Source organism: Tenrec ecaudatus, chromosome 11 (genome assembly GCF_050624435.1).
Source record: "Tenrec ecaudatus isolate mTenEca1 chromosome 11, mTenEca1.hap1, whole genome shotgun sequence".
Classification (NCBI taxonomy): Eukaryota; Metazoa; Chordata; class Mammalia; order Afrosoricida; family Tenrecidae; genus Tenrec; species Tenrec ecaudatus.
The window spans coordinates 7,155,240-7,169,219 of record NC_134540.1 but is presented as its reverse complement, the minus strand read 5'-3'; the positions used below and the strand labels follow the sequence as shown (position 1 = coordinate 7,169,219).

Genomic DNA, 13,980 nt, shown 5'->3' with positions numbered 1-13,980 from the left:
GTTCTTACCTTCAGGGGTAGATTCCCAACAACGCATGTTTAAAACTATCTCCGTGGTCAGTGGATGGCTGCAGAAAAGTTGTCTCAATAATAACCTTGTCTCAGTCTCATTAAAATACACCCATATACTTACTCTTTGCACCACGGGGAAAATGATTTGGAGATCAGCGCTAATGTCAGATGTCTAAGAAAGCTCAAGTGGACATGGTCCCGGTGAAATTGTTTCCCATCACAACAAGGCACCTGCTCATTCCTCGGGGCCAGCAAGGGTTGTTCTAAGGGAATTTCCTTGGGAGACCTCACTCATCCGCCCGTCAGCCTGGAGCTTGTCCCTCCCGACGTCATTCTGTTCCCCACACGCAAAGAACACTGGGAAAGGACGTGCTGTGGGTCTCAGAGTCAGCAGTGCTGTATGTGGAAGACTGCGGAATTCTCCAGGCAAAGCTTGGAGACGTGGAAGCACCTCCCTCCGAAGTGCCCCGAGTTCCGTGGAGGAAATGTCCAGAAACAAGAGCTCCACGCTTTAACATCGGTTTGCTGAACAAAGCTTGCTGTGACTCTGTACCAGCACCGCCCAGTCGTGTGCCATTGTCACCAGTGCTGTGTCTGAGCCCATGGTTGCAACCACGGTGCCAACCAATCTGAATGAGGTTCCTCTTTTTACTGCCCCTCTACTTCACCAACTGGGAGCGACTTTCCCAGGGACTGGTCTCTCCTGATAACATGCCCAGAGTGCATGAGACAAGGTCGTGTGTGTGTGTCTCTCCACATAGATATGAGGGATCTGTATATTTATTATATACACACCTGTATCCATGGATAGGAGAACGCATTGCCCATTCTGAGGCCTGTTACCTCTCATTTTTGTCTTCTACTCAGAACCTGATTTTTGTTGTTGTTCAAGTAACTTTGAGATACATTTTCTGAGAAGAGGGAGTGGATGCTCATATGCTTAATTGATGAGGCTACACCGCTGGATTTCCTCTTCTGAAACGTCAGCTTTGGGAACGTTCTGGTTCTTTGTCACATCCACTGGGTCCATCTTAGTCTTGGTTGTCCATAACCTGCCCCAACCAGCCATCCTTTGCTGTATGTTTTCCTAGGGCTCCTGAGGCCCGGTCCACTGAGGATCCCTTATCATCAGTGACTATGCATGAAGGCCGAGTTCTGAGATGGCCTTGGCCTTAATGGGCTCATCGACTGGCCGCAATTCTTTAATCTTAGGTTGGGACAAATCCTAGGGTCGTGTTTTGCTCTGAATTTGGGGAACAGACAGGTGAGTTTACACTCTACTTCGCAAAGCTCCTTGCTTTCATTCAGCGTGAAGCAGGCCAGCATTTGCAAAGATATTCCTGTGAGTCCATCAGACAGGTGGCCTGCCCGTCCACACCTCTCCCTGGCTGTGCCCACGTCTTTCTCTTCCGTTGCAGGCCCCGGACTGTTAGAAAAAGAAAGAAAATAAAAACAGCACGAGGCAACTCAGCCCTTTTTTTACCCACAAACACTGTCAGCTTTTCTGGGTGAAGACCCGTCATGAAACTCTCAGGCCCGGGACACCTCGCAGTACCTGCGCTACTGTGCCGTTAACCGGAATGTTCACCAGGGACCAAGCTCACCTATCTTTTCTCACGAAAATAAATGACTGATTACATGTGATCCCTGGCTCATGAATATTTTTATTAGCGGCATGAAGTTTAAATTACCCAGAACTATTGTAATATCCTTTCGCTTACTCTCCGCCCGCCCCCCCCCCGCCCCCCCAATGTTTGCCTATGACAGCATCCTTAGGGAAGCTGCCAGGGCCTGCTCTCTGGAGGAGAAATTCCTTAGCATGGCTCCGTAAAAATAGCAGTGCTCAAGGCCATGGAACGCAGAGGAGCCCGTACCTCCTTATCTCACTGTATCTCCTGTACCTTACCTGTCATCGCTCAGGACAGGCTGCGGTTCTAGAATGACTTCATTTCCTGATTAGAAGCTTGGCTAGGAGGTGGTCAATGGAAATGAAAGGTAACAAGCAATGTGTATGTACAACTGGGCCTTGAAATTTTTTTTTTGGCTGACTCTCCAACGAAATGCATTTCTTTGAAAGTCCTTTGTTGCGTGCATATTTATCCACACGAAGAATTTTAAATGTCCCTTTGAATTGCTCTGCTGCCATGCACAGAGAGAGACTAGGAGAGGCACACACACAAATTTAGACCCAGTGCATTTATTTTCATAACGTCCCAATGAATCTGATGGGTCCCTCTTAGCTACACCTGAATGCTCGTAAAGACCTCTCTGTGCTCCTCATCCGTCAGGATCCAGCCACCCACACCTTGAGTCATCTCTCTTTCACTCTCTCTGCCTCACTCGGTCTCTCTGTTCCCCGACAAGTTCTAGCTAAGCTGTTCAGTCACATGGGTTAACTCTTCAGGATGAGAGAACAGTCTCAGACTTTCTGATGGTTCCATTCCATTTATTGAAGTTCCTGCCCCACTCCTCATGTCTGTTTGAAGGTCACCGTTGACCATCTGGTCTCATGTGGGTGCATCTTTAAAGAAGCAGTGTCCATGGGTGACCTTCAATGAGTTGTGGGTCAGTTTGCTATCGAGCTACACGATATCTAAGACGTATCCATAATTCTGCCTCCATGTGTTTCATCATATATTATTATAGATGCATATAGTCACATAGATGCATATATATGTATAGATAGATAGATACAGATACACTCAAACATGATGAAGAATATTGAAAGTACCATGAATCAAACGTCTATCTTAGAAGGAGGACAGCTGGATGGCTCATTAAAAGCTAGGATGGCGAGACTCCATCTCACATACTTTGGACATGAATCAGGAGTGACTCGTCTATGGAGAATAACATGATGTTTGGTCAGTAAGAGGGTCAATGAAAGTCACTGTGATCAAAACAGCTTGGTGTTGGTATGATAATAGACATGTAGACCAAACATTTAAAACTGAAAACTCAGAAAGAAACCAAGTACCTACAGACGCCTGATCTTTGAGAAAGGACTAACACACATTGAATGGACGGGAGACAGCCTCTTCAAGAAGCAGTGCTGCACAAATGGATCTCCACCTACAAAAGAATGAAACAGGACCCATACTTCACACAAAAATGTACAAAAATGACCTCAAAGATGGATTGAAGAACTAAAGTATCAACCCTTGAAACAAAGACTCAGTGAAAAAGCAGGGACAAACTTAAAGACCCGAATACAAGGCACAGACACACTACTGAACAAAATGCGAAATAACTACACTACAGAAGACAGGACCCGGGGAGGGGGCCTTCTAAAAAATAGGACATTTTTGTATATCAAAAGACATCATTAAAAGAGTACAAAGAGAATCCGCAAATTGGGAAAATATCTGGCAATGATATATCGGATGATGAGCTAATTTTAAAAATCGATAGAAAACGGCACCGTAATAAGAAAAATACGAATGCCACAACCAAAAATGGGCAAAAGACATGAATAAACGATTTACCAATGATGGCAGCCAAGCAGTGACAATCACACGAGGAAATGTCATGTGCATTAGCCATGAGAGAAACACACATTGAAACCATATGGAGAAACCACCTCCCACCAACACTCTCAGCAAAATCCCAAGAAACCAAAAAAGAATAAATGCCGGAGTGAGTGTGCAGGGACTGGGGAGCTCATACATCGCTGGAGGGATCACAGAGTTGTACAGCCACTGGGGAAAACGGTGTGGCTCTTCGTTACGAGGAAGAATCTTCCCAGCTTTGCCGCGCTGTGAAGCTACCATTCTTTCTCTTTCCAGACCCAACCTGCCTTTTCCTAAATGACTTTTCCTCGCTCAGCTGTTCCCACCAGCAGATCTCTGTTTTGTTGGGACTTAAGCAGCTCCCAGGGTCAGCCAATTTCTTGAAAACACCTGCAGGTCATTAGAGAAAAGGCACGGCTGTCGGAGAGGGGACTGTGTCCAGGAGGTTCCCGTGTGGGGCCTCGGCCAGCTGACTTGGGCATTTCCTAGTTGTTTGGTGCCGCGGAGGGCCATGCACGAGGGCCCTCGTGGGAAGCTTTGGAAGAGCAGGATGGAAAAGCTGTGCTCGTGTGGCTTGTGTTGATTCCACGCGTGGGGTCAAGGGCGTTCCGTGAAGAGTCTGAACTCTGATAGGCTCAACAAGGCCCCTCCTTGCCTTGGCCAGGTGAACTAGGCCAGGTGGAAGGAAACGGCTAACCACTGGGTCATCTGATCACAGTGAAAAAGAAAACCAACACACTAAGTAGAGTCAGACTCATGGTGACCCTGCAGGACAGGGTAGAATTGCCCCATAACATTTCGAAGGGTGCACATCTTGAAAGAAGCCAGACAACCATGGCGTCCTCCCACGGCGTGACTGGGGAGTTTGAACCACTGGCCTTTCCACAAGCCATCCAACGTGGACCCACTAACCAAAGCCAAACTAAACCCAGTGCTGTCAGGCCGATTCTGGCTCATGCCAGCCTTACAGGACAGAACTGCCTGATAAGGTCACCTCGCTGTCATCTTGAGTGGAGCAGGCTGCCGCGTCTCTGTCCCCGGAACATCTGATATGTTCGAATCACCCATCGGATCGTTAGCAGTCTCTTGTGCTACCAGGATTCCTCTGATCACAGTGCCTGCTCACTGCCATCCAGTCAGTTCCGACCCATGGTGACCCTCGAGGGCAGGACAGGATTGCTCCTGGGCTGTGAACGTGGATAGAAGCAGAAAGCCTCATCTTTCTCCAGAGGAGCAACTGGTGGGTTTGAACTGTCCACCTTTCGGTTATCAGCCAAGCTCTCCTCTGACCACAGTTGTTGTTGTTGGGTTTGGTCAAGTCAGTTCCGACCAGCAGAGACCCTAACACTGCACAGTACTGCACCTTCCTCACAGTTCTTACGACTGAGCCCATTGTTGCAGCCCCCGTGTGACTCCGTCTCTTCAAGGGCCTGCCTCTTTCCCCCGCCCCTCTGCTTTCCCGAGCATGGCGTCCTTCTCCGGGGACTGGTCTCTCCTGACAACACATCCAAAGTCTCGCCATCCTTGTTTCTAAGGAGCACTTTGGTTGTACTTCTTCCGAGACAGACCAGTTTGTCCTTTTAGCAGTCCGTGGTACTTTCAGTGTTGTTCTCCTGCCCCGCAGTTCTTCTGGGGTCACGGTTCGAAGCTCTGCCTGGGTTTCCAGCTGCCACAGGAAACGGCTGTAGACACAGAGCAGGAGCGTCCCATGAACCCCAAATCTTTGGTCTGAATGCCAGGGGTCTAGCATGAGAGATCTCCCCAACACTCCTGCCCCTGAGCCAAACCTAGACTTGGAGTTTGGGGTCTTTCCTAACCTGAGAATGGGCCCTAGGCCAGGGGCAGGCTGTGGGGGCTCTTTGACATCCACAGCCTCACTCTCAGGCACAGGGGGTCCAGTTAAGACCCTGAAGGGAGGCAAGTGGTCCTCACAGCTGTCAAGGTTACACGTTCTGTTCTTTTTGTCTCTTCCTTTGATGCAGGGCCAAGCACACCTGCAAGAAAACCTTGCTGGAGGAGGTGCAGGAGCTGGAGACCAAGGCCCGAGTGATGGGGAAGGCCATGCTCCGGGATAGCAACGGGAAGAGGTGAGTGGGCCTCTCCCACTTGCAAGGGCTCAGTCTGCCCGCCCACCCCCTCTGATTCTTCCTTGGTCCAGATCCAGGCGTCTTCCTCTCCTGCCTTCCCCTTCCCCTTGCTCCCCCAATGCTAAGCACTTGGGGAATGCCCTAAGAATGCGGTAAGCTTTAGATTTACCTCGCACTCCATGGCAGCTTGAAACGTGACTTCTGGGGGCACGGGGCCTAATGCACAGTTAAGACTGGGGTTTGTGCAGAAGTCCAAACATGGGCAGAAAGCCCCTCCCCAGGCACAGGGGAGAAATCAGAGCACCGCTGACTTTCCGGTGAAAGAGCTGGTTTCGGGTTTAGCAGAATTGCCCAAGGGGTGATTAAACCCAACACCTTGTGTGACAGGGGCCCGTTCGCACATAAAAGAAGGAGCAGCTAGCAGGACTGACCCGTGTGCTGTGTACGTACTGGCAAAGGACAAGGGGGCTTCGGAAAAGGGAACGGAATGTCTGGGTGAGCTTTCTGAAGCCGCTCCCCTGGCATGCATTATTTATTCAGGTCCGCCTCCAGAGAGTTCCTCTGAGCGTGTGCCTGGTTGCGGGGTTTGGTGTGGTGCTTAATGAATGGGGATCCATCTGCCCGAAGTTACCAACCAACAAGACAAAACTCACTGCTGTTGATACACTTCAAACCCTGACTTGCTGGGGCTAAGGGCTGGCCTTGAAGCCGCCCCCTATATATATATATCACAGTCACTCAGGGCCACGCGAGCCTAATGCCATTCTGTCTGCTGGCCCCTCTAGGGACCATTTAGATTTTCAGCTGGTGTAAATTCCTTGAGTCTGGAAGTAAAAAAAATCAAAACAAAGCAAAACAAACAAACAAAACGATTCGTCTCCCAACACTAAGGGGCTCCTTGCCAATGAAAACGTTTAAAATGCTACAGAGTACTCATCGGCCTCACTAATGGTGGAGCTTGGGAAACACAAGCAGCTTTAGGGGATTTGAAATCAATTCACTGGCTCTGAGGGTGCAAGGATTCCCAGACACGCACAGCCATGGCTCCTAGATCTCGGTTGGATGGCTTCTGCAGGTTGAGACCCTCAGAAGGAATCCCGGTCCAGACGTGGGCCCCGCGGCAGTTCCTCTGATGTGGGATGAAGGTGCATTTTCACTTGGTTGCTGCGCTGTGTGGCAGGGTCTCGTTCTGGCTGATGAAGTCCTTTCAAGACAGGGCTGGACACAGGGGCACGTGCCAAGCCCGCAGGCCGCATGTTGTTGGTCTGTGGAGACTGAAAAACAAAAGGCCTTCGGTTTGGAGATGGGATTGAAACCAGAGCTTGGAGGCTATGAAGAACTTGAGTCCACGCAGTTGGAGCAGCTTAGGGAGGAGGCTTCTAAAGGTCGAGGAAAGACCTCCTTATCTTTCTTTTAACCGTTTTATTGACATATAACTCGCACAGCATTGGACTCGGTGCTTTAAAGATACTCACAAGACCTGTGCGACCGTCACCACATTTCCTTCATTCTTATGTTCATTAGCTCCCCACTTCCTCCCAGCCTCCCCTACCACAACCCTAAACAACGATCGGCTCAGTGACTGTCCTTACAGATTTACCTGTCCCGGATTTCATATCGCTACACCCGCCACCGAGAGCGATAACAAAATAAAACACAAAAGACGCTCAATTCAAAAGAAGGCAAAATTAACAAAGGGGAGAACCAATGATAAGGTGTTAAATTTTAACCCAACTACATCTATATTAATCCACTCTCGATGCACTCTGTCGGACAGCAAGGCTTCACGTGCTTTGCCAATGGTGATAGGGGATTCACCAGAGGCTTTAATCCACCTGGGGAGGCTGCAAATGGATTGGGGCTTTCGCTCATCCATAGCCTTCTGCAAACCAGGTGCTCAGAATTTAAGCTCTAATATCATTCCCTCCTCTGGTCATGGATTTTATTATTTACAATCTCGGATCACACACACCAGCATGCTTCTTCAGTGTGGACTTAGCTGATGCCTAAGTTAGACGATGCTTGCTTTAGGACAAGCTTTTAAGACCCTAGACACTTCTAACCCAGTATCTTTTGCCCCATATTTTTACACGAACTTTCTGAAGCCCCTGGTATGCAAAACCACAGGTCAGACTGAGTTCAGGGAGAACCATGTGGCGTTGGATTCTTAGCCACTTACCAACCGTGTGAGCGTAGGCTAGGGATTTCCTATACCTGGGAATGCCCCACCACCTGTCATAGACACTTGTTGTTAGTTGCTGCCCAGTCTTCCTGTTTACAACAGAAGGACATGTCTGATCCTGCTGTGCCACTGTCACGATCCGTGGTATCCCAGAGTCCCCTCATTGTGGTCACTGTGTGTTTTGATTGCCTTCTGACCTGGGGAACTCTTCTTTCAGCATTGTATCAAGCCGTATTCTGTTGTGATCCGCATGAATTTCCAGTGCCAGTGCTACTGTAGTGGGTTATGCATTGGGGTGCTACCCAACCCACAAGGTCAGCAATTCAAAAGCCACCAATTGCCCTGCAGGAGAAAGATGAAGCAGTCTGCTCCCATAAAGATTCACAGCCTCACAAACCCACTGGGGCATTTCAACCCTGTTGTAGAAGGTCACGGGGAGTAAAAAATTGACCTGACAGCATCGAGTTGTTGTTGTTGTTTTTAAATTTGGGGACGTATACACCACGCCTGTCATAGTCCGGAAGCCCAGCTGAAACTTGCTCACCTGGTGGCATATTGGACTATGCACTGGGCTGCTGACCTCAAGGTCAGTCAGCTGCTCTGTTCTTTCCCTTAAAAGACTGACAGCCTCACAGACCCAGAGAGAGTAGTTCTAGTCTATCTGCTGGGGTTGTTACATGTCCAACGGACTAGATGGCAGGGGTTTCAGCAATAGCATCGCAGAGCCCCATGTGGTTCTCTAGTGTATGTATAGCATGTCCTGGTGGTTACAAGTAGGACTGCCAACCACAAGATCTGCAGTTCGAATCCACCAGCCACTCCGAGGAAGAAAGAGGAGGCTGTCTACTCCCATAAAGAATTTCAGTCTCAGAAACCCACAGGGAGAGTTCTACGCTGTCTTATAGGGCCCTGTGAGTCAGCATCAACTGGATGGCAGTGAGTTTGGGGGGTGTGTGTGTGTGTGTGTGTGTGTGTGTGCCTGGATCATGACAGGAATGCAGGATCTCAGCCAACAGCCTTCACTGTCGGGGAGAGCCTCTGTCTGCTCTGTTGATCATGAAGATAGTCCGGTGTGCAGTTCAAAATCACGTTTAAAGGGATCTGGGAACACATGCTCTGTCCAGTTTCTGATTGGAGCTAGTGGTTACGCATTGGGCTGTTAGCTGCAAGGTCGGCAGTTCCAAACCTCCAGCCGCTCCACCAGAGAGAGAGAAGACTCTTTGCTCCCATAAAGGGTTACAACTCTGGGAAACCCACAGGGCACTGCTCGCCTGTCCTGTGAGCCGGCATTGACTCGATGGTAGTGAAATTGAGACAGTTTAAGAGCTTTTGGGGGTCACTTTCAGTAATTGCCAGCTTGGTAGCTGCTACTGCAGGGCTGTGTGTGTGTGTGTACAGACTCCTACTTGTTCATCTCCCTTTTCCTCTCCCGTGGGTTTCCGTGCCCTCCTCAGCTCTTGGGTTCCTAGAGAAGATCATTTAGGTAGCTCATTCCTTCCCTGTTGCGTTTCTCTCTCCTACTGGCTCCCAGTTCTCTGGGTGGTCCACCTGCCTCATAGGTAAGTGCAGCTGCTCTCTGCAAGGGATGGTTGCTCCTGCTTGATCTCCCAGAGCTGCTCACAATTGTTCCTTTATCCCCGTGTTTGCTTTGTTGACTCCTGTCTGCATTCCTGGGCCTCTCTGGCCATGGTAGGGGCCCAGGAGAGGGGGCCCCCTGGAAGCAGAGTTCCTCCGGGTGGCAAGGGAAGGGCTTTCTTCAGCTCTGCCCTTCCTCCTAGGGTCCCTGGTGGTGTCGTAGTTATGTGTTGACCTGCTAATATCAAGGTCAGCAGTTCGAAACCAACAGCCACCCCGAAGGAGAATAATGCGGTTTGCTGCTCCTGAAAAGTTACAGACTCGGAACCCACAGGGACCAGTTCTACTGGGCCTTGCAGGGTCGCCGTGAGTCAGAATCAACTAGCTGGTGGTGAATGAGTCACTCTATACAAGGCTTCCAAGGCTTCATAAATCTTTACAGGAGCAGACAACTGCATTTTCCTCCCATGGAGAGGTGCGTGGGTTTGAACTCACAACGTTGGGGTTAGTTTGGACTGCTTATCGGATGGCAACCCTGGAGCTAATTGAGATTTGGTTAGATTGCCCACCCTCCTCGAGGAATCCTCTCCAGAAAGCCTTCTGGAGATGAGGCAGTAAGCTCTGCTGTGCTGTGTACAGAAGGGAGCTTGTTGAGCAAATGATTATCCCATGCGTTTCTGTGCGCTAGTAAAAATAGTTTCCCTCTCCAGTGCTAGCGTCTATTTCATGTAAAGACTTCCAAGGGGAGAAAATACAACTGATGACCACTTCCTTTCCCAAGCGTCTAAAGAAGCGCCCACCGTGCCATGTAAGGTAACTCTAGCCAGCTGCTCTCCTGTCTGTCTGTGCCAAGCTGCTTCTTTGGGTTTCCGAGGCGGTTCGTATTTGGGGGGGCAGGAGCCTGATCTTTCTCCAGGGAGCAGCTGGTGGGTTCAAATGCCGACCTGCCAGTTTGCAGCCCAATGGGTCACCCACTGTACCCCCAAAGCTCTTTCTATCAGATGACCCCCAGCCAAACCGAACCGAACCAAACCCACTGCCACGCTGACGCACCCTGACCTGGGGAGGTCGCTGGAGCGTGCCTCTTCATGGAACTTGCCTTCATGTTTCTCTTGCGCTTCGATGTCCACGGTCCACCCTACTGTGCCACCAACGCTCCTGAAAGCCGCAAAGTAGGCTACAGCAAAATGCGCCGTTTTCTTGATTTGGGGGTGGGGGTGGGGGGAGAAGACATCCTTCTTTTCTAGCCCCTTCCGTTTTCCAAGAGTTGGCAGAGCTATACTTTCTTCCCTTGGTTTTTGTTTTGTTTTCAAGCCCTGGCGGCGTTGTGGTTACACGTTGTGCTGCTAACTGCAGGTCAGCAGTTCAAACCCCCCTACTGCTCTGCGGGAGAACGGTGAGGCTTTCTCCAGCACTGACGAGCTTCGGTGCCAGGGACCCACAGGGGCAGTTGTACTCTGTCCGACAGGGTCTCCATGAGTCGGAATGGACTTGGTGGCACTGAGATTGGAGTGTTTGGGGGGTGCGGGGGGGTGAGGGTGTTCTATAACATTAGGGGGGTTCTAGCAAGCAGGAGAAAAGATGGCCGTAGGTTGTGTGAGGGGCTCTAGGTTTTGAGTTGGACTTCGTTTCAATAAACAAGGAAAACCCTGCCTGTTCACAGAGATTGCCCTTCTCTCGTCACCCCCCACCCCCACCCAGCCGGTGGGAGTGGGGGCAGGGTGGGCTCTGGGCCCCTTTTCTCCTGTTTCACGGTGGAGCCGAGCTGGGCAGCCCTCGCCTGTCGCCAGCAAGGCGGTGGGATTTCCTTTCACTTAAGGCTCCTCCTCTCTGTGTCTTTGGGAAAAGTAGCCGCCAGATTAGATCATCTTATCTCCCCCTTTGGTGCAGGGAGACCTGGGCTCAGGAGGTGGAGGCAGGCAAGCAAGTGGCCGCCCAGACAGACAGACTACCGGTCCAGGAGGACCCAGGAGCAGGCAGGTTGGGGGTGGGGGGGGATGAGGTGGGATGGAGGGCTTGGGGATTCAGTCCTGTCAGTTCAGGGCCACCTTTCCAGCCTGGGGGAGGCGGGCCATGTTCTCAACATGCCAATGGCGTGTCATCTGCAGACAATATGCGATGGAGCCTAAGACCCATCCAGACTCCCCCAGGAACCCAAGGTCAACCACCTACCCCGCCCCCCTTCCCCACCTTGTCCGCACTCTCTCCCGAGGCTTGCTTCAAAGTTAATTCGATTCGAAACAAAAACTCAGCTAAAAAAAAGAGAAACTGCATTATGCTTGGGTGCCCCCCCCCCCCCCCCGCCCACCGAAATCCTTGGGAGCTTTAAAATGAGGTCTGAGCATCGATTGGCTATTAGCACCCCTCAGAAGTCAAAATCAGCATCATCGCCCAGAGTCAGCGAAGCAGGGAGCAGCTTTAGGGCCTGAGCAGCGCTGGCTGGCTCAATGACGCGCATGCGCCTGCCCCGGACTTTCTGAACTCCCCCACCCCCACCCACCCATTTGATCGCTCCCGGGAGGAAACGGTTGGCTGCAGGTCTTCTTGCACCTCTCCTGCCCAGGCCTCCCCATGCATTGGGTATAAGCCAACGGGCCAGGAAATGGTGCCACCTTGAGCTCACCCTCCAGAGAAAGGTCTGTGGCCCATTCCCCTCACCTGGCTAAGACTGACCTCATCCCCAGCTGCCTTCACTCCATCATCTCGTCCTGGTGCAGTGAGTGTTTCAGACCCTGCCCTGCCACTCCCTGGCCCTGTGACTTGGCCTTCTGCAGAACCCGAGCCTGGTCCGCGTGGCTCTCCCCTGAGCTTTCCGTGAATGCCCGCCCATACTCTCTGCAGCGCCGGGAAGCGGTGAGAGGCCTTCACACCCATCCCGACCGTCCCCTCGAGCAACGAGCTCCCACTGCATGTGCCTTTTCCTAGGTCTGAATTTGCCCCTGGCCTCCAGGAGAAGTCCAGAACTTGGAAGTTTGCTCTAGTCTGCCGGATCTTGGATAAAGGAGAGGTACCCCTCCAAGCCTCATGCACATGAGGGTCAAACTCACTGCCATTGATCAGTTCTGACTCAGAGCAACCCTATTGAACAGAGAACCCCCCTGCGAGTCTCCCACACTGTAAATCTTCCGGGAGCTGCTGCTCTTAGGTACTGTGCGGCCCTGGGCCGTCCGCACAGAGGCTCTTGGGTCTGAGCCCCTTGCTGCAGCCACTGAGTCCATCCATCGCGTCAAGGCCCTTTCTCGTTCTCGCTGCCCCACTACATCACCAAGCATGATGTCCTTCTCCAGGGACTGGTCTCCCAGACACAGTATGTGCAGTCTGTAAGATGAAGCTTGGCCATCCTTGCCTCTAAGAGTGCTCTGGCCATACTGCTGCTGAGCAGACTTGTTTGTTTCGGCCGTTCGTGGTACTCTGAGTATTCTTTGCCGGCACCACAACGGAAAGGTACCCGTTCTTCATCGTCTTCCTGACTTTTCTACGTCTTTATGGGAGTAAACTGCCTCATCTTTCTCCTCCTGAGAGGTTGATGGTCTTGAACTGCTGAGCTTGCCCCTGGCAGCCCAACTCATAACTCACTAGACTTGGTCAAACCAGAGGTGGGTCGAATTGGTCATGGGTTGGGGGTTGGGTGGGGATCTCATGTAAATCACCGTCAGCCTGAGTTGTCCCAGTCAGCCTCTGACTTGTCACATCTGCCGGCTCTTCCTTTAAGTGAAAACCAATGTCCACATTCCAGGCTTCCCCATGAAAGCCAGGCACCTGAGAGGCCACGTGCAACACAATGTATCCTAATCCGTAGCCCACCTTTTTCCTCACAGAGGCACCCTTCCCCCCTCCCTGCAGCCATGAGTGGTGTCTTAAAACTCACTCCTGACACCATCTTTATTCCTCCTCAGTCATGTCCAGCGGGCTGCCAGGTCTTCCCCACATTCCTGTAAATGGGCCCACCGGTCCATTCCTTCCACCCCATCTTACTCATATGGGGGTGCTAACTGGTCCCCTCCCTGTGGGGCCTTCCTCCCTCCCCCTGCCCACCCTCTACCTGTAAGCAGGGGTGTTTCTAAGGCACAGACCCAACCATGCCACTTGCTAGTCCATAGCCTTGGATAGCTCCCTTGACCTCCTGGAGGAAGCGGACCACTCACTGTCACCTTCATGGTCACAATGCATCTTTCTGGTCCTCTTTGTGTTTGTGGGAATCTGACCCTCCTCTCTGTCCTTGATCACACCACCCTTCCACTTACCACGCCTGGCCATGCGCATCTCTGGCTCAGGCGGTGGCGTGACCTTTCTCTCTCAGCTGGGGGTACTCTCGTGCTCCCCTACTGGGCGCCAGCCCCAGGCCAAGCACCAGGTGCTCAGTACTCCAGAGACCAACCCTGAGAAGTGCTCCTCACGCCCCCTCCAGAGCCGTCAGCCTCCTGACATTCTCTCACAGGACCCGGTTGATTTGGGGGGGGGGGGGGGTGAGGGGGTTCCCTCCACTATATAAAGGGCCCTGGAGGCACAGTGGTGCTGATACCTGCAGTGTCAACGGTTCAAACCCACCAGCTGCTCCTGCAAGAGCAGAACAGCACGGCTCTCTGCTTCCGTAAGAGCCGACAGCCTTGGGAACT

The 13,980-nt window shown here is 51.5% G+C and overlaps 1 protein-coding gene across 2 annotated transcripts in view; it reads left to right on the top strand.

Annotated features, from left to right (window-relative positions):
* LOC142461636 (phospholipid-transporting ATPase IB) overlaps positions 1 to 13,980 on the top strand; it is a 481,622-nt gene that overhangs the window by 446,004 nt on the left and 21,638 nt on the right. For both annotated transcript variants that reach the window (XM_075563588.1, XM_075563587.1), the window contains one exon: positions 5,503 to 5,607. In XM_075563588.1, coding sequence (XP_075419703.1) covers positions 5,503 to 5,607 — 105 coding nt within the window. The remainder of the gene's footprint in view (positions 1 to 5,502; positions 5,608 to 13,980) is intronic.